The 20,323-nt window shown below is 42.6% G+C and overlaps 1 protein-coding gene across 6 annotated transcripts in view; it reads right to left on the reverse strand.

Annotated features, from left to right (window-relative positions):
- The window catches only part of RAPGEF5 (Rap guanine nucleotide exchange factor 5), a 309,698-nt gene that overhangs the window by 10,468 nt on the left and 278,907 nt on the right, over positions 1–20,323 (reverse strand). For all 6 annotated transcript variants that reach the window (XM_047833993.1, XM_047833985.1, XM_047834003.1 and 3 more), the window contains 6 exons: positions 19,288–19,410; positions 16,916–17,094; positions 11,591–11,681; positions 9,159–9,209; positions 8,045–8,132; positions 2,611–2,675 (listed from right to left, as the gene is read on the reverse strand). In XM_047833993.1, coding sequence (XP_047689949.1) covers positions 2,611–2,675; positions 8,045–8,132; positions 9,159–9,209; positions 11,591–11,681; positions 16,916–17,094; positions 19,288–19,410 — 597 coding nt within the window. The remainder of the gene's footprint in view (positions 1–2,610; positions 2,676–8,044; positions 8,133–9,158; positions 9,210–11,590; positions 11,682–16,915; positions 17,095–19,287; positions 19,411–20,323) is intronic.

Below are 20,323 nucleotides of genomic sequence, written 5' to 3' on the forward strand. Positions count from 1 at the left end.
TGAAGCCCAATTCAGGGTTCCATCTCATGACCCTGGGATCACGACCTGAGTCCCAATCAAGAGTCAGATGCTTAACTGACTGAGCCACCCAGGTGCCTCAGTCTGAAGTCCTGACATATCTGAAAGCAAGACTCTAGACGACATTAGCTGTTATCCAAAGGCATCCACTGGATTGTTGGAGAAAGTAGCAGAAGCCCAGAAATGCTGGTCAGAATGAGAGACAGGGATGTGAGGATCTTTCCATGGCTTTTTCCCATTTGTACCTTTATCGAATCTTTCTCTGACTTCAGTAGCACTATCAGAGGGGCAGTAACACAAGGAACTTGACCAAACCACTGGCTCACCTGGGGGAGAAGGTCAACTGCTGGCCTGCTCTTAACAACAGACAACAGTCAGCTTTATAACGAGCACAACTGTTCTCCCGTGTTCCGTCTAAGTTAGTCAGAGGGTAACTCACTAGACCTTTGTGCTGAATTCTACTCAGAGTGACACCCCTCCTCCCGCATCTCCACACATGCTCTCCAAAGCTTGTTAGGCATTCTTAACCAGATGTGCTGGCCGGGATTTGAAGTAGATATTGACCAAAGGCTTCATCTGCCTGAAATCATTTCATTAATATCCAACACTGGAGATTAACCTACATAAAGTCTAGAATGTTAGTGCCTATAGTCTTTGGTTGCAAACAGGTACCCTGGGATCTTCAGAACATGACACAGTGAGGGGCACCTGCCTGGGTGGCTCAGTCAGTTGAGCGTCTGATTTTGGCTCAGGTCATGATTCGTGGTTTGTGAGTTGGAATCCCACATCAGGCTCTGTGCTGACAGCTCAGAGCCTGGAGCCTGCTTCAGATTCTGTGTCTCCCTCTCTCTGCCCCATCCCAGCTCACACTTGGTCTCTGTCTCAAAAATAAATAAACATTAAAAAAAATTACAATTATCTTTAAAAAAATAGAACATGACACAGTGATACAGAACAAGTCTAAAGAGTATGTACAAAAAAACCTCACTCTGAATATCTACTTCTGGCTGTGCTGGTTTGACTGTAGCATCTAAAATAACTGAGCTCTGGAAAGCCTGCTTGGCTCAGTCAGTTGAGTGTCTGACTCTTGGTTTTGGCTCAGGTCAGGTCATGATCTCACAGTTTTGTGAGTTCCAGCCCCGTGTCAGGTTCTGTGCTGGCAGCACAGAGCCTGTTTAGGATTCTCTCTCTCCCACTCTCTCTGCCCCTCCCCTGCTTGTGCTATCTCTGTCTCTCTCAAAATAAATAAATAAACTTAAAACTGTTTTAAATAACTGAGCTCTGGTTCCAAAGCACTTAGCACAGGGGGATTTAAAGAGTACAGGCACATCCACTTTAAAAACAACTTAACCAGATGTGCTGGCCAGGATTTGAAGTCAAATCAGTCATTCTCAACTGATTAAAATAGAGCTACGGCAGGATATCCCAAGACGTCTCTCTCCCAGATTCTAGGTGCTTGGATTTTCAAGTGGCACAGTGGTCCTCTGTCACCTCACCCCATGTGTGGTGAGTTAACCTGACGATTACAGCCGGGCACTTATGAGGCAAAGGTCAGATGCCAAACCCCGCTGGGACTCATCAGTTTGTACCGTTCTTTGGTCATGGTCTGCAACCCCCGCCTCACTCAACCTTCTCTCACATGCCTGACCCAGTCTCACAGGGAACCGGGGGTCAGTTCCTGAAAGAGTTCATACAAATCCATTACCATTGCTGAGAAGGTCACTCAAAGGTCAGGATCTACGGACAGGGGTCACTGGTATCATCTTTAACCATGAAGGACAGTCTAATCTATGACACTCAAGTTCATTTGGGGACAGATCCATTCTTGCAGTCCACGGGGCCTCTCTGGAGCACTCCTCGTTTACACTTGCTCAGTTCTCCCCAGCAGCTCCCCCTCTGCCCTAGGCCAGTCCGAAAGGCTAGGAGGAGCTCACTACAGGAGGAAGTACCTGGGAAGGTCTTAGAAATACTTAAGGAAGGGGAATTTCAGTAACTCGTAAGGGAGGACTGAATGGGAACCTTTCCCTTGAGAGCAGGGAGTGCACTCTGTCTGAGCTGCTGTCTCCACAGTCCACCGTGCTCCACAGGCGGACAGAGGGGTGGTGCTTCCTCTCAGGCACAGCCTGCGAATTCCACCTTCGCATCCAGTGGGGAGCACTGAAGATGAACGCATCTCCCCAGAAGCAGAGCTTTTTCCTGGGTCCTGGAAGCAGTATACACTGAGACGCAGAGCGATGCCTTTCAAGCAGTAAAGCTTAACCTCCTGAGTGTGAACTCTTAGTGACAGAACCTTACAGGTTTTATTTCCGGTTTAGTAACACACACACAACCACTGATATTAATTGAATGAAGTCCCATTTTCAAAAATAAAAAGCAGACTTTCATAGTTGGTCCTCAAAACCTTGCTAGCACACTTATTTTTCACTGGAATACATTTTATTGACAATGCTGAACGTGCAGCAAATAAGCTCCTGGAAACCACCGTGTATTCAGAGGAGAAAAATACTTAAACCATTTGTTTCTTAGAACAAGAAGGAAAAGCATGCACTTTCCTGACAGTGGGAAAAGGGAGAAATAATGAAATGTACGTACCAGTTTTTCAAAATTGACAAGATTATCCAAAAATGTTTTATTTCCTTCATGAATAAATGTTACATCTGAAAATTAAAAACAAAAAGACATATGTGCCATTAGGAATGGATCATGAGTCAGGGCTAAGGAGGTCCAGAGGCAATGCAACTTATTAATTTTTCTTAAACATCATGCATTACTCCATGCATTTGACAAGGCAACTTGAACCTGAATCTGTATGGTATTCGATGTGAAAAGGCATAATTTATAAGTGAGGGGGAGGAGAGAATATTATAACATTAATGCAGTTATATATTTTGCACTTCAATGTGCTTGATAGAAGCTAACACTATTCTATAACTTAACCAGTCCATTATGTTTTTTTTGACCAGAACACTGAGCAGGAAAGAAATAAATACCCAGAAACAAAGGAATTTTCATATTTATGTGCTTACTTTTTAACAATCCCTGGCAAAGTGTATGTGGCCTGCTTTATCTACATTAGAAAATTTAGATTTAGATGTTAAAATGTAGATTTTTCGGTCTCAAAGCCAGTGCGTGATTGTGTATCAGAAATGAGGAAAGGGATGGGCTAGAAAATGGCAGTTTCTGGCCCTACTCAATGGGTGGAAAGCATCACTGATGAGAAGAACATACGGAAATTAGGATGAAGGTACATTTTCAGAGGAAGGGAAAGTTACATTTGGTTTGAGCCTCACCTGCATGGGAAGTGACAGAAGATACTCAAAGAAAAGCCTCCTTTTGGTTGCAAAAAACCTGAATGCCTCCTCCAGAGAAAGGGATTTGGGAATTAGTTACAATAAAGACAGCAGCTGAAGCTCAGTGAGTGGATGACTCAGAAACTCAGATCAGAGGGTCAAAGACAGACAGAGCACTAGGGAATCTTCACAGATAAGAATCAAAGAGCCTGCAAATAATCATGTCGGATCACAAACATGGAGGATAAACCAAATGAAAATTATCTTGTTGAAATAACCTGACATAAAAGAGGCAAAAGAACAGCTTAAGATTCCTATAAATAGAAAGGGAAAGCATTTGCATTTAATCAAGACTTTCATCCTGCTGGTCCCTATGGGGCAATTACGAGGTAGGTGCTGGAAACCTGCCTGCAAGACACTTGGCTGCTGAGCTCTGACTGCCCACCAGGGGACGACACCAGCCACAGACCTACATGATCCCCTGATCCAAACCTTTCCTCAAGGAACCCCTTATATACAGCTTCTAGCACCGACTGCAAAGTTTTCCTAAGCTTTTTCCCCCTTTACTAAAACTGATGTTCTAATAGGAAAATAATTTACAATTACACAGTTGTCTGAAAGACTCTGGTTATTTTGTCTTTCATGACTTTGCTTTCAAAAAAGAACCATAAGCTTTCATTCTGTGACACGATACTTAAGAGTAGTCGGCGCATGAGCTTTTCCTTTTTTTTGTGTGTAGCAAATAAGCGCATGTGCACTCTACCTACATTACACACCACCTAAAAGCCCAGTCTCCCCTAACTCCCTGAGACCTCGGGTTACAAATGCCCTCTCTGAGTCACTTGGGCCATTTCCCCAATGTTACATTATTGTCCTCTTCTCCCTATGTTCCCGAGGATGATGATGAGGGGTGATGACAATAATGGCACTTATCTCTATTAACAGCATCAGAAAGGGCATTAACAGAAGACTGTAAGGTAAAGCCTTAGCAGGACAGAATGTGAAGAAACTGTGAGCCAAAGAACAGGCACAGCTGGCCCAGGATCACAGCTCTACTCCTCCCAGCCAGGGCTCAAACCCAGGGAGCCTGCTTCCTCTTCCCCACTGTGCCTCTCTGGGAGCTCACATTGAAAGGACTTGGACATTTCTTACAGCCCCTTACAGTCGCCTGGCTAGATTTATGGCATGTGGGGTGTGTCTGCAACTTTTCAAATCTTTCCTTTGGTGGCTCCCTCTCTTTCCTCCAACCTAAGGTCTTTTCACTTCTTGGGTGGTCTCAACCCCAACCCTTAGGGCTTGGAGGTCAGGCTGATGAGCATGAGAATAAGGCAGGGAAGGTGCTTGGGGCCGGGTGGAAAGGGCAGAGAGGCTGGAGGGGCTGCCACTCAGGAGAGGGGGTTCAAGTGGCTGAAGGTTTTGATGCAGTTGAATGGCAGGTGATGCAGTCAGAAGGGAAGGGAAGGGGCGGGGGGGGGGGAAGGGAAGAAAGAAAGTTGGGAGGGAAGGGGACAGAGAGAAAGAAACCTGGGACCTCAGAACTTAAGTGGTGGGAGGGGAGAGGAGGGGAGGGGAGGGGAGGGGAGGGGAGGGAAGGGAAGGGAAGGGAAGGGAAGGGAAGGGAAGGGAAGGGAAGGGAAGGGAACAAAGTTGGGAGAGAAGGGGACAGAGAGAGAGAAAGAAACCTGGGATCTCAGAACTTAAGTCGTGGGCTGTGAAGCAATTCTGGGTACCCACCAGGCTGAATGTGTGAAATGAGTACCTTTCATCTGGAGACACCTGAACACTCTCCAAACACTTCATATAACAGAAGTGCCAGACAAAATGACTCCACTTGTTGATGGCAATTAAAAGAGGAGGAAGAAACACCAGTTTTCCTTTTATTTAAACACACTCGCAAACCTGCAATAATCATCTCTTCTCTAAAATACATACACAACCCACCGGAGGACTTCAGTTAATCTTCAAACACCTGTTGATTATTGATTCTACTGGAAAGGACTACCATCTTCAAAACACTGAATGAAACAGACTATTTGGCTGCTTTGGACTTTAGCTTAGCTGGACCCTTTCTCCTACACTTATTTAGGGTTTCCTATTCATCTGCTTTCTGAACAGATTCCACACCACAGTATGGGGGCAACTAAATCAAAAGGCAAGAATTCAACTGGGAAACAGGAAAGCTGAGACTTGGAAGGATCCTCAGATTACCTGATAATCTCCATGCTTACTGGGAACTGTCTCAACAAAAAAAAGAAAGAAAGAAAGAAACATGGGAGGCCTAATCCTTCTTAACATCCAAGGGGTTCAATTTGGTCCTTTTTCTCTAACTAATAGCAACCCAAAGTGGGAGGCACAAGGGGCAGAACGAGTTTTCATTAATAAGGTGGTTGTTCTAAAGTAGTTTATTACAACTTAAAAAAATTTTTGCAATTAAAAAAGCCCCCAAATTAATGTTATTATTTTTTTTAACGTTTATTTATTATTGAAAGACAGAGAGAGACAGAGCATGAGCATGGGAGGGGCAGAGAGAGGAGGAGACAAAGAATCTGAAGCTGTTAGCACAGAGCCCGATGTGGGGCTCTAACTCACAAACCGCGAGACCATCACCTGAGCCGAAGTCAGAAGCTTAACCGACTGAGCCACCCAGGCATCCCAATGTTATTTTTTCCAAAATGTTTTGTTCCAGGCATGATATATACACATTTAAAATTTTACATTATATTCCTTTGGAAATTATTTCAGACAAAATGATAATTTTATTAAAAAAATTTTTTTTAATTTTTATTTTTCAGAGAGAGAGAGAGAGAGAGAGAGAGAGAGACAAAGTATGAGTGGGGGAGGAGCAGCGAGAGAGGGAGACACAGAATCCAAAACAGGCTCCAGGCTCTATCAGCACAGAGCCTGATGCGGGGCTCGAACCCACGAACTGTGAGATCATGACCTTAGCTGGCATCAGACGTTTAACTGACTGAGCCACTGAGGCATCCCAGAAAAAAATGATAATTTTAAATAAAGTGTTAATGATGTTTATTTTTATAATCACAAAATATTTAAAAGGGAAAACTGCTTAAACTCAAGAAAGCCTCTAATAAAAAAAAGAAAAAAATGTTTAATTTACTAGAGTGAATGAATGTATTTTCAGTAGAAAAAAAGGGAAATTCGTTTTGCTGCCAACAAAGAGGTGTAGATAAACTCAGTAGAGCAGAAAATTGCATCTAAGCTAAGATATAAGTGTGAGACACTTGGCTGCATTAAATATTTTTTGGGGGGAAATCAAGAATATACAGCAAAAAACACTGCTCATATTTAAATAAGCTAAAGGGACATTGTCCACTAACTTCTCATTACCTTACAAATTTTGTTTCAAATTGTTTTCTGCTTAAAATCAATTCTTTCCCAGATCTGTCTTCATTTCCTGCTTCCTATTTGTGTCTAAATGATTCTAAGTGTTATGTCCTACCTGCCACCCACACTGTCCAGGTGAAGGTGTTTTATTTTGCAAATAAAAATCATAAGCCTGAATAAACGTTTAAATTGCTATTTTGGCATTACAATCCCCCCTTATTTCACCCATTTACATTTAGCAGAATCTTTTCAGCTTGAATGCAGCATCTATATGCCTCTTAGTTGTGCTAACACAGTATTGTTTCACAAAGATTCTTGCTTGATACTAGATGCAGGCTAGATGAGGAGCTGCAGGGAATCACAGAGACTCAGAAATTCTCCAAGCTGGGGCTGTTCTGGAGAGAAGCTGAGGAAGGAAGATCAGCTTTATTGTCAGTGGGGGTAGCAATGGGGGGAGAGGAGGCAGGGAGCCTGGCCAGGCCATCCAACAACACAGTTACTAGGTAACTCATTTCCAGAATCACATTTACGAGTCCAGCTACTGGGGCCAGACCTAGCAGAAGTTACATGCCTCTGAAGGGCACAGGCTATATAAAAGAGTATGCCTATAAAATCCCTTGGGAAGAATCAAAATATGGCCAAAAAAAAAAAAAAAAAAAAAAAAAGACCAAATCCCTTTTCCCTGGAAAGCACCTAGGTAGAATATATACTGAATGTTAGCAGAATAGGCCAGTATAAAAAGAACTTCCTTTTAATTAAACCTCTTGGTTTGAAAGAGACCACTGAGATCTCATTAACAAATGTAACTAACATGTTTCAGGATGAATTATTTGGTGCTCTATAGGAGAAGTCAGGGGACTAGCTTGCAGCTGTAACATATTTTCCCAAATGGATTCCATTACTGGAAAAAGAAAGTACGTCCTCCACCAATAATTTTCATCCACTATATTGCCTGTGTTGACCACAGGTATTTCTCACACAGCAGCAGCCAGTCAGGGAGCTCCCTGAAATTTAAGCTGCAAATGTAGAGAGCATGATCACTGTTTGGTTTCTTTATCCCAGCCTTATTCTTGGTTGAATTAAGTGGATGGTAAACTCTAAGAAACTAAGACCATGCTTAGAAGCAGAGCAAAATAAAAACACATGTTTCCAGTCCCAAATTTTGGAAGTCAGGTGAAAATGCTTTATCTCTCGAGTACAATTAAGTATTTCTGGTACCTCAGAAATAATTGAGCATTTGAAAAACAATCACAAGCAAACACAGGTGTAATGTCAAAATTAGTCTCACAAAATACACCTAGAGTCCCCCTCCTTTTTTTTTTTCAGCCCCTCATAGTTAGAATGACACATTTCTGAAGATGGAATTGCACAACATAAAACAAAATTGTTACCTTTAAGCAACAGGGGCATGAATGGGATTTTGGGTGGTTTCATCTTTTTGAAAGCATCTCTGTAGGCTTTGTGATTCAGGGAAGGATCCTGCCAAACCAAGCAGATGACAAAGAGAAAGAAAAATCAATGTGCTACAGAAACAATTCTAAATCCACTTTTGCTATACAATTTGAACATGATTTAGATGTTGAGAGGTTCTTCCTCAGAACAAAGTAGATAAAGGTTTCCTAGGAGAATAAAGTCACTAAATTAGGGCAAGAAATGTAGGCAATGGATGAAAGTCAACTTATTGGTTTACAATAATGGGAAATGACTGCAAAAGAGAGGCACCTTTTGATTGCCCTATTATTTTCCTCAAATAGGTTTCTTTTTTTTTTTTTTTTTTTTTTAATTTATTTTTGGGACAGAGAGAGACAGAGCATGAACAGGGGAGGGGCAGAGAGAGAGGGAGACACAGAATTGGAAACAGGCTCCAGGCTCCGAGCCATCAGCCCAGAGCCTGACGCGGGGCTCGAACTCCCGGACCGCGAGATCGTGACCTGGCTGAAGTCGGACGCTTAACCGACTGCGCCACCCAGGCGCCCCTCAAATAGGTTTCTTAAGTACAGTTTCCTCTGCATAATTTCTTTCATGAGGTAACCCCAAAGTCTTTTGTTAGGTACACTGCAAAGAAACACCTCCCTTATAATGCACAGACAATGCACAGAAAGTAAGAGCACATTGTTTTATTGTGTTCTGAAAAGAAACATTAAAAAAAAACCCTAAATCTAAGAAATGGTAGAAAGGAGAAAAAGGAGAAAACAGTAATGCATAAGACACTGACCACACACTCCATTTATACCAGTTGATTCTGTAAGCTTTGAAATGGACTAGGTACTTAAAAATCTTCATTGTCCAAATGAGGTCAAAAGGACCATTCTCACTACCTTTTTCCATGGAGAGGAAGAAGCATTAACTGTCCATTCCTTCATTCCTTAAGAAGCAAAGCTACATTTTCATACACAAGTGATGTAGGCTAAGCTACTGGACAACGTGCTGGCCATTACAATCTAGAAGGAAATTTGTTACGATCCATTAATTTGAAGAGTAAGTCCCCTTTGGCTCGCTACTTACTGTTAAACTTTCGAGTTCAGAGAAAAGTTTCTTAAACTTCCCAGGGATTTTCTAAAATCAAACAAACAAAATACAAAAAGGAAAAGGTCAAAGAAGTCAGTTATTTTCAGAGGCACTAGGGGGAACTTTTCCTAAGCTGTGCTGGCATGTGTCCCATTTCTGAGCATAAATACCTCTATCATTTGATTCTACGCCACTTGCTTCTCACTAGGCAATCTTCATCATTCCTTAATGTGACATTCCTTGGGAATGTTGCTCAAGACAGTTTAAAATAATGCACAGCTACATGACTCAGGAATCTAGCTGGTCACACATGCCACACACGGGTGATTTTTTAATACAAACTTGAATTTCAGCTCCATATCCCACCTTCGGCGAATGCTCTGGTCTTCTTATAGAGTCTTGCTGAGTGGGAAATAATATTGGCTGACATTTTTTGTCTAAATGATAGAACTGTGTTTCACAGCAGAGGGCTAAATGGTGAAAGGCCATAAAAACCCTAAGTGATGAAGCCTGCACGTCAGTGGGAAGGAACTACTGAATAGTGAAGAGCAACCACATCAAATCATACAGGGTAGAAACATATGCCATCCTCCCAAATAAAAATTTGGGCCCAAGCAAGAAGCACGTGGGATTTTCCAGCCTAGCTCTGACACAATTAAGGGAAATACTGGATACGTTCCATACTGACTTAGTAGTCAGTTAGTCTGAATTTGAATTCCGACTCTGCCCCTTTCTAGCTGCGTGGTTTGCTGTGAGTCCCCACTTGCCCTTCTGTGGTCCAAGTGGAGCCGGTCCAAGACCTTCTTCTCGTTTGCCTGGCCCATTATCTACCAGCCACGGCACTGATGAGTGCCCTGTACATGGTAGGCAGTCAACATGTGCATGAAACGCATGCTGTTGGAACTTAATTCTCCTCTCAATTTCTGCAAATCAAAGCTTCTTTCCAGGTTTAATTCAAATTCCACTTTCTTCTGACCCTTGCTGGCCTTTTCCCTCCTGCTCTGATTGACTGTGGCCTTTGTTGGCCATCTCCTTTCATCTCACAATGTGTGTGCAGGTCGTGTTTGCTTAACCAGGGAAGGCAGGCCTTTCGTTTCTTTTCTTTTGCACTCCTTTAAGGGGCGGTGACCCTGACCCTCAGGTCACCACCATGCATTCCAATGAAGTATGGCCCCTGAAGCAAAGACAGTGAATCCCCGTTATTCAGAACTCTGAGTTGAGATCTAACGTAAGAAAAAGCTAGCTGGCCTAGGTTGTAGGAGTTTGAATCAGGGGACCATCAGAATGGAGTAGTGACAGGAGCTGAATCAGAGAGGGCTGGAGAGAAACTGAGACCACAGGAGTCACATGGAGCTCAGGGTCATAAGGGAGAAAGAAGCCTGAATGGTTAAAGAGAAAAAGATGAGGGAGAGAAAAGGTGCATGCAGTGCGGTAGCCAGTCAGTAGGGAACAGAGAGGCAGAGAAAGAAACAAAAGTCCAAAAAGAAGGTGATGGGGCCCGGGGAGAGGCTGAGAGCCCTGTATCTGTGCCTAGACACACTTAGGGGCATCTCGGTTTCAGTTCTTTCCTCATAGGCCCATTATAGTCTGCGGTTCAGAACTTGGACTAACTTGAGTGGGCCTCTCCACCTTAGAACCGGAATGGCCATTATCACACAACACTGACAGAGGCAGAGCCCTGACTTGTGAAGCCTGAAACATACTACTTTGCGGGCCCCTCTTTGGAAAAAAGAATACAAAATTACTTTATGTCTGCAAATTTTACAAAGATACACATCCTCCACTGAACACAATGCCAGGGGCAATGCAAGAGAAAGGACCAGAAGCTTAAATTCATTAGCATCTCAACAAATCTGCTCTGGACATATGTCATCACTTCGAAAGGACTAGCATGGGACGGTAACCACACTATCATGGCAGCAGGGCAGAAAACAAATATGCATGTGTGTACAATTTATGTTCTATTATATATATAATAGAACCATCCTGAAGACCATGTGATCAAAATAGTTCTACTTGACACATTCATTTTTAACATTTTTTTTGAGTGGTACTTAACCTCATTTAAACCATTTAAGTCAATGTATTTTATTTTTTATTTTTTATTTTTTATTTTTTCAACGTTTATTTATTTTTTTTGGGACAGAGAGAGACAGAGCATGAACGGGGGAGGGGCAGAGAGAGAGGGAGACACAGAATCGGAAACAGGCTCCAGGCTCTGAGCCATCAGCCCAGAGCCTGACGCGGGGCTCGAACTCACGGACCCCGAGATCGTGACCTGGCTGAAGTCGGACGCTCAACCGACTGCACCACCCAGGCACCCCTAAGTCAATGTATTTTAAATAAAGGCCTTTTGTTGGCATGTTTCCCCTTCAGTTTTATTTGTCCCTATCCCACTTCCCCCTTTCATGTGGGCCCCCAAGGCTCACCTCCCAGGTCTGCGACAGCCGACTCACAGAAGCAGTGTTGAGACCCATCACAATAGCAAAGAAAGAATTCAGGTTTCTCTGGGCTTTGCAGCTACGGAATAAAAGAAAGTACAAGGTACTTGGAGCAACGTGCTTTTGCCAGAAGGCCACAAAAGATAAAGCCCAAAAGACTGTCCTAGGCTACAGAGTTCAATGTCCAGGGCAGGGCTGAACTCTGCCCCATGGCCAACACACATTGACCGCCCCTATGGATGGGGAGTGGTATCCCCTACACTGTTCCTAACACAGGGGACAGATTCCAAATGCTTGGGCTTATCCTTACCTCTAGGGAAAGATCTGTGCTCCTGACACCCCCTTGACGCCTCAAAAGATTCCTCCTTTTAAAATATCTATTTTGGATGACGCATTTAAAATTTCAACTGAAAACTCATGAATTCGTGTTTCTTTATATATAGCAAACTCTCATTATAACAGCTCTCTTGCCCATCTCTTTAATCAGGATGCTCTTTATGTTTTGACAGACAAGCCCCTCCCACCTCAGTGGTCCAAGCTTCCCCTCCCATGACATTCAGATGCATTTTCCTTGCTATCAACAAAATAGCTACTGTATTACATATCTATATAAAACATGGCATGTATCATGGGGGATACTGTCGCACATTTCTCATTTAGAGAAAAAAAGGAGGAAAAAACGCAAAATAAAATCACATTGAGCTCCATTCACTCTGTAAGCTTATCTGTTCTGCATAACGTCAGTCATGCCCTTCAACCTAATTGGTTAAAATTCCACTAACTCTCAAAACCCCCAGAGGGGGCTTGGTCTCCCAGTTCAGCCAGGACAGCCTGCGAGTTGAGGACACTCCTTTTTCTGGGGTGCATTAAAAAAACACTTCTCTGAGACTAGTTTTTAAAATTAAGAAATCACTCTAATTTGATAAATATGAAGAAATATGAAAATGCTCAACAGTAAGCCAGTGCATAAAAACTACCTGGTGTATAATAACTTAGCTTGTACCAGATGCTGTCTCTCCCATCACATCTTCACCAATATCTTAGATGGAACTTGGGAACAGTGTATATATAACTCTGTATCCTGCTTCTTCAATTATACTCTGATACAGTATATATTATGAATTCTTCCCAATCATCAATGGTTCTATAACTTCATCAAAAATATATTTCATGATGTGTTTACTTATTGCCCTATTATTGACATTTAAGTTATTCTCAATTCAATACAGAATGCAACAATGAGTATCCCTGCGTATAAAACTTTTCAACTGTATTTATAGGTTTTTTTTTGTTGTTGTTGTTGTTGCTGTTGTTGTTGTTGTTGTTGTTTTGAGAGAGAGAGAGCATGTGCACAGGCAGGAGAAGGGTGGAGAGAGAGGGGAGAGAGAATCCCAAGCAGGCTCCAAGTTGTGCGTTGAGCCTGATGCAGGGCTTGATCTCATGACCTCACTGAAATCAAGAGTTGGATGCTTAACCAACTGAGCCTCCCAGGTGCCTCTATCTATCGTTCTTTTAATTAAGTTAGACCTCCAGTCATTACATGATTGGTCAAAAGCTATCCTTGAACTTAAAGGTTCTGGTAAAAACTGTCCCCAGAAACTGTACTGCTTTCCAGTGACACAGACTGGGTATAAAAGTATCTAGTTTAGAACCAGAAGAATGCTTGGGGTTGTGGCAGGATCCCCATGGGGTTGTGTATGTGGGGCACATACACAGCTGCGTGTGCCCCGGCAGGTCCTCCCTAAGTGGCCTGCTCCTAGTCCCAGCCCCATGGGCTAGATACTGCCCAATATAGCTGTGCCTGGGCTCCAGGGCAGAGAAGGTCAATTGGGGAGCATTTCGAAGTTCTATCCCGATTAATTGTGGAACCTGGAAAGGTGCTGCTGTCTCCATACCTAGGGTCCAGAATATGTGGGGTGGACACAGTCCTGCAGGACCTCCCACTGCTGGGTCTCCATGGGCCCAGTGCCTGCAGTTAGAGGGGACGCAAGAGGACTCAAGACTCAGTCTGATTGGTCACTTCATCCGGTTTCTGCCACCATTCTCCTGGGTGAACGCTATTTGGTATATTCCATGATAAACAAATAAAGATGCCTTCTGGTCAATGATTTAGAAATCCACCTGTTTTTGTAAATCATTGGTGACTAAAGGCATCAATACTTTGACTCTGCTTCCCTTCTGTCATCCACTTCCCTCAGTCTACCCTTTCTGTTTCATCACACCCCTGGAAAGTTCACACCAGCCAGGACAGACTTGAGTCAGCTCCATTCCTCTCTCTCGCTTTTTAAAGATTTAAGTAATCTCTACAGCCAACGTGGGGCTCAAACTTACAACCCTGAGATCAAGAGATCAAGAGTATGCTCTATCAACTGAGTTAGCCAGGCATACCCCCTTCTTTTTCAGTCAGCTCATCTCTTGAAGTGATGATTTGAGGTGAGAGGCTCCTGTGGTCAGCAAGAACTCTCCAGCCCCTACATCACAGCACGTCAGCTGGAGGCTCTTGCTTACTCCCAGGTCCTCTCACATTCCCAGGCTCCACGGTTCTGTGATTCCTCACTAGACATTAAGTTCCTTATGGCTTGAGTATGTACGTATTTCATTTTTATATTCTGCCCGTCACCGGAAAGCCTTGTAGACAGGCAGCTTTTCACACAGCACTTTCTGGAGTTGAAAACAAGACTCTTGGGGGAAATGGTTTTATCGTTATTCATTATAAAAAGGTTTATTATTCCTCATTTTATTCAACACCATTTATCTATCTGCAATCTTAGATAGAATTCTCATCTTTTTATCTTTAGCTCCCATAAACAATGGTCTTCTTTTTAAGTCATGCTTACAATAATAATTTTTAAAAAAGCACATATAACTAATGTCTGAACCTGTAAGTAGAAAAAATGATTTCTCTAGAAGACAAATTGATACAGTACCAACGTTGGATACCAATCCAGTCTGGAATCCTTTGTTACCCAGGTTCATTCATTCCATGATAAGAACAGACTGACACTGAAACATTCCAGTTTAGCAAACATTCCTTTGTCTGTGTGAGGAAATAAACTCACTCAAACCACAGAGGTGGGGGATGGGGTTGGTGAGAAGGAAGGGAAACATGAATATGCAAATAGATGCCTTAGGCAGGGGAGACACTTCATGATCATGGAAATTACTGTTTTCCCTTGGTTATTCCTACTAGTGTGATTATGAGGAATTTAACTTTATGTTTCTGTTGGCATTCTATTCCATGGGCTGGGGACAGAGAGACCAGTACAGTAAATAATTCAAGAGCATGGGGCCATAAGGAGAAGATGTGAATATATTTCATTTCCCTGAGGATAGATATAATCTTATACTGGAACTAAGCTGTGTGGTGTCATTTTACTCCTTGGGACATTAACATCCCGTTTCTCCAAGTAACTGGCATTTATAAGAAAGCTTTTGATCCAAAAGAGCCTCACCTTTATGAATTGCACAGGCTGTTTGGAATACACTGGCCAAATCAAAAAAAGGAACTTTCACCATAAAAACCATCCAAGATGTAGGCGTCTCTGTTATTTCTCTCTCCTCCCATTCTCAGTAACACCAAACACCAGGTTAGGTACTTCCATCATCTCTTGCTGGGTAAACAAAATATCATGCCTGTGGGGTCTCTTTGCCTACAGTTCAGTCTATGTGCTACTTCCAGATCAACCTTCCTGGGGGACAGCTCTGCTCCTATGGGTCTCTTGCACAGACACTTGGTAATGAATCTCTGTCTTCTCAATTCAGTCCAAACTCTTTGACCTGAAATTCAACATCCTTCACAATTTGGTTTTATCTTCCTTTGCAGATCAACCTCCTGCTCTCCCACACCTTTCTTACAAATACCCCTCCACTCTGGCCAAAGTGGATGAGGTTCCTTTCCTTGACCATATGTGGTCTGCCTCCAGTGAGCCCCTCTAACACCCTCTTCCAGTGAGGTTCACCTCCATGGAGAGTGTGAACTATTGGAATCTTATCTGTCCAGTTCACCCAGATTTGAAATACAGACTTGAATGCTACTTTCTTCATGAATGTTTTTCCAATCCTCTTTTTCCACGTTGTTGGCCTAAGAGCTTCCCTTCCTCTAAGGCCCCCAACAGAACTTGATCTTGGAACAGGGCACCCCCCCTTCTTTTCTGCACATTAGCCATTTTAATTATCAAAGCATCCTTTCCAGCACATGGCTGACTCCTCGAAGCCAGGGATTGTGCACAGGGTCAGTGCAGCATGGATCTGCACATGTAATGAATGATCAATATATAGTTCCCGAACGCATTACATGGACATATACTCCAAAACGGTGTGATGTAAAAACTATTTTGGGAGACAAAGGAGAAATAAGATGGGAGGCAGAGGGAACTGGGCAAGATTCTGATTCATGCTGCCTACTTCTGTTGGAAGCTGCCTCAAGAGCAGTCTCAAGATACGAACCTGGTATTTGAAGAGATGCTCCCAGCAAGTTACTCAAATGTCATTCAACTAACCTTTACTGAGTCACTGCTATTTACCAAGTTCTGCACCAGACATCTCAGGTACAATGTTTGCTTAGCAATGGTCCCTGCCCTCTGGAGGCTAACCCAGCCAAGTGAAGGGATTCTACCTAAACACAGAAGTTAAAAAATATAATAAAGAAGCTAAAAGCGAAAAAGCATGTGTGTGAGGGAGAGTGGGATAGGGAATGGCTGATCCTGCATTTGAAAGTCAGGGATGACTTCAGGAAGGAAGCAACATTTGACCTAGGTCTTAGGAATGGCAGCCATTTGTAGGGTGGAAGGGGTCATTCTGGCTGAGCCAACAACACATGTCCAGGTTTGGAGGATGGTGTGTATGGGATAGACAGCCATTCACAGTGGCTGCACCCAGGGAGTGCGGCTCAGAGGTCAGCTGGGACTGACCAGTGCAGGTCAGCTGGGACTGACCAGTGCAGAGTTCGCCAAGTTCACACCGTGGGCATCAAGCAGTCAAGAGCAGAATCCTCAAATGCACCTCATTTGCAATGATTCTCCCTGCTCACAACACCTTCCCCGTTGCCCCAGGATGGAGCATGTGGGCGCTGCGCTGCCTGCTTAATCATCCTGCAGCACAGAGCAGACTGCTTTAGGCCGGTGTTTTGACACTGTACAGCAGGAATACTTCAAATGCAAAGACATAAATATTCAAGAAGAGACCTTTTCCATCATTTGGTCACTTAACTCAGTATTATACGTTTACCTCCTAACCCTTCTTATCATCACAAGGAAAAAAATGCACTCTCTCAAGGAGACGAGAGGAATTATGCTTTTCAGCGTCAGAACTCACTGCGCAGCGATTTTGATGAATTTCTTCACCAGCTGCACTCGCTTGCCCAGCTGGCCGCAGAGCAGAATCTCCGTGGCCACCCACAGCTGGACTTCATTGCATCTCTGAAGCAGAAGGCTGAGGTTCACGGTGTGCTCCCCGCTTCCTTGTCGGCTGAACGTGAAGTAGATCAGCTCTTGCTGAAAGACAGATTTGTACCGGCATTTATTTTTAGCATAAACACAAGTTGATACAAAAGTTAGTTCATTTTTCAGAGCTACTTCAGGTAGCAGCTCTCACAGCATCACAGGTCTTGAGAATAATAACAACATATTCAATTTGAAACAACGGAGTATTAGAGAGATCAACAACGTAGTTTTAGAGAGATCTCCTGGAATCTGCCCATAAACGTTATTTTTAGAATGTGCAGATGATGCCTTTTTACATGAAAATCTAGTAAGTTCTAAAGTTTAAATCATAGGCTGAATCAAATCCAAACTTCCTGAACTTGCTCTATCGCCAAAAACAAGGGAAATGTTTGTCACTAGTATTTGTTAAGATGCACATTAAACTCTCACAGGTAGAGTCTTCTGACAAGGTTCTCAAATTTTAGTGTGAATCAGACACCTAGAGGTCTGTTAAAGCAGATGGTTGGGCCCATCCTCTAAATTTTCTGATTCAGTATGTCTGTGGTAGGGCCAAAACCCTGCATTTATAACAAGTTCCCAGGTGGGGCTGATGATGTTGGTCTGGGTACCCACTCTTTGAGAACCACGGATATAAGATATAGTAAAATCATATGGGGCGCCTGGGTGGCGCAGTCGGTTAAGCGTCCGACTTCAGCCAGGTCACGATCTCGCGGTCCGAGAGTTCGAGCCCCGCGTCAGGCTCTGGGCTGATGGCTCAGAGCCTGGAGCCTGTTTCCGATTCTGTGTCTCCTTCTCTCTCTGCCCCTCCCCCGTTCATGCTCTGTCTCTCTCTGTCCCAAAAATAAATAAACGTTGAAAAAAAAAATTAAAAAAAAATCATAAACAGAAAGAGAATAAGATTACGGCAATGTCCAAAATTTACAAAATTGAGTTAAAACCAGCAACTATTTATAGAGACTGACCATGTGCAGAGGAACAGGAGATTTCCCTGCAGGGAAAGGAACAGGGATGCAGAGAGGAACAGGGGTGCGTCTGCACTGTGTGTTTTGCAGAAATAACGCCAGTTCTCACACTGAGTAAGCAGTACAAGCAGGGACATGTCCTATTCTATTAACATTTCCAAAGGCACAAATCATTTAGCTTGAATGAGTACACCACTTGCTCAAACTTAAATTACAGGGGCACCTGGGTGGCTCAATCAGTTAAGTGCCTGACTCTTGATTTTGGCTCAGGTTATGGTCTCACAGTTTGTGGGTTCGAGCCCTGCATCAGGCTCTGCACTGACGTGTGGAGCCTGCTTGAGATTGATTCTCTGTCTCCCTCTCTCTCTCTCTGCCCCTCCCCTGCTCACGTGCGTGCACAGGTGCACGTTCTCTCTCGCACGTGTGCAAAATAAAATTTAGATACAATAATGTTGGAATTGCTTTTAATGAGAAAATATGAAGACATTTAAAAGACATTCCAAAATGAAAGTGAAGCTCAAGTCCTCAAGTTGCGCTAGTTTCCTCAGAAGGAAAGGCTGTTTTGTAATGAAACTTTTTACTACATGGCAAAGCAAATGCAACATATGGTTGCAGAGGGCTGTCTCATTTTTCATCTCCTGATTCCTGTGAGCCTTTTCCACTGGCTACATTTATTCCTTAATTGTCAGTAGCATTTTGCCCCTACTATTTTATAAATGTTTAAGCTGTCTTTTAAAGGGAGGGTTGATGAACATAAAAATTTGAAATATATCTCAAAGTTTTCAAGAAAGTACTTTATGTCCTGTAGCATAATCTCAATTTATAGAATGTTTTTGAGTAAAAGAATGGCTGTATGTGTATGTAGGTAAGTACATAAATATGGTTCTTGTATACATACAGTCAACTTTACAGAAAAAATAAAAGGATCAGTATTAAAGTCATCAAATGTAAAATGGCTCTTCAACCCCCCTAGAGCTTCATAAACATGCAAATACATATATATCCATACATATAAAAACATAGCATATTTATACTACAGTACATGTATGGTTATATAAGGAACAAATAAAGCACGATCATGTATTCTGATTTTCCTAGGTTTCTGTCAGTCTTTCAATATATTTAAAGTCCCCAAATATCTCTGGGCTATGGTATCCTAAGCATAACTGCATCACCAGATGACGGATCTTCTTAAAACTTACCCACACACAAATATTCTCCGAAGAAGAATTCACAGTGAAATAAAACTACCATTTATTTTATCTTTTCACTACTCACTTACCTCGTGGATTGAATTGAAGAGACTCCAATCAAAATTCATTAATTCCAGAGCAAGATCCCAAGTGTTCATTCCCAAAATCCTCATCGACCTTTGCTGTGATTCCTCATTTTCTGCAAATGGGTTCTAAACCAACAGACAGAAGCAAAAGGACCCTCAGCAATTCCCAAATGTTTGGCACTGAACTGGCTGGCCACAGAAAGGCACTAGAAACCCAGATTAGGAAAGGCATCTTGTCTGGGTACACTTAATATTTTCCCTAGTCTGTTCATCTTTGGTAAGATGCAACCAAATTGGGAAACAGCCTTGGAAACAGTAGAATGTGATCAATGATACTTCACTGAGTTAGCCTGCCCCTCCCCCCTGACACACACACATACACACATACACGCACACGCGCACACACGCACATGCACACGCATCTACAAATCTGATTATAAAACACTGCCCCAGCAGACAGCATAATGAAAGCGAAAGCCCTGAAATCACTTTGGCTTCTGGTAAGAATTAATGTGCCAGCAGGTTAGTATAAAAACAAACAAAAGAAATGTCATGGTGCACTTCAATAAAGACAGACATGGCTTTTACAGGAAATATGTTTAACAAGCCTCATCCCAGACACACATTTACAAGTTTTATTAAAATGCCTGTGGAAAGCGATACAAATTTAAACAAGAAATAAAAAAATAAATGTTACTTCATTTACACCCCATGGTAGATGATTATTTTAAGGATCTGTTGCTTTCCCTACACAAATAGGTAGAGTCTGGTAATACTGTTTCCTTAAAATCTGGCATGAAATTATTAAATGCCACCACAACTTTAAATCTTTGGACACTGTTAAATTTATTAAAAGTTATTTGGCATCTTTTCAAAATATTTGATATTTTCTAATTAAAATGTAAATTCTCCAGGGACATCTCGGCCGGCTCAGTCAGTAGGACATGTGATCTCATCAGGGTCGTGAGTTTGAGCCCCATGTTGGGGTTAGAGTTTACTTAAAAAAAAACACAATTTGAATAGCTAATGATGTTAAAAT

Source organism: Prionailurus viverrinus, chromosome A2 (genome assembly GCF_022837055.1).
Source record: "Prionailurus viverrinus isolate Anna chromosome A2, UM_Priviv_1.0, whole genome shotgun sequence".
NCBI lineage: Eukaryota > Metazoa > Chordata > Mammalia > Carnivora > Felidae > Prionailurus > Prionailurus viverrinus.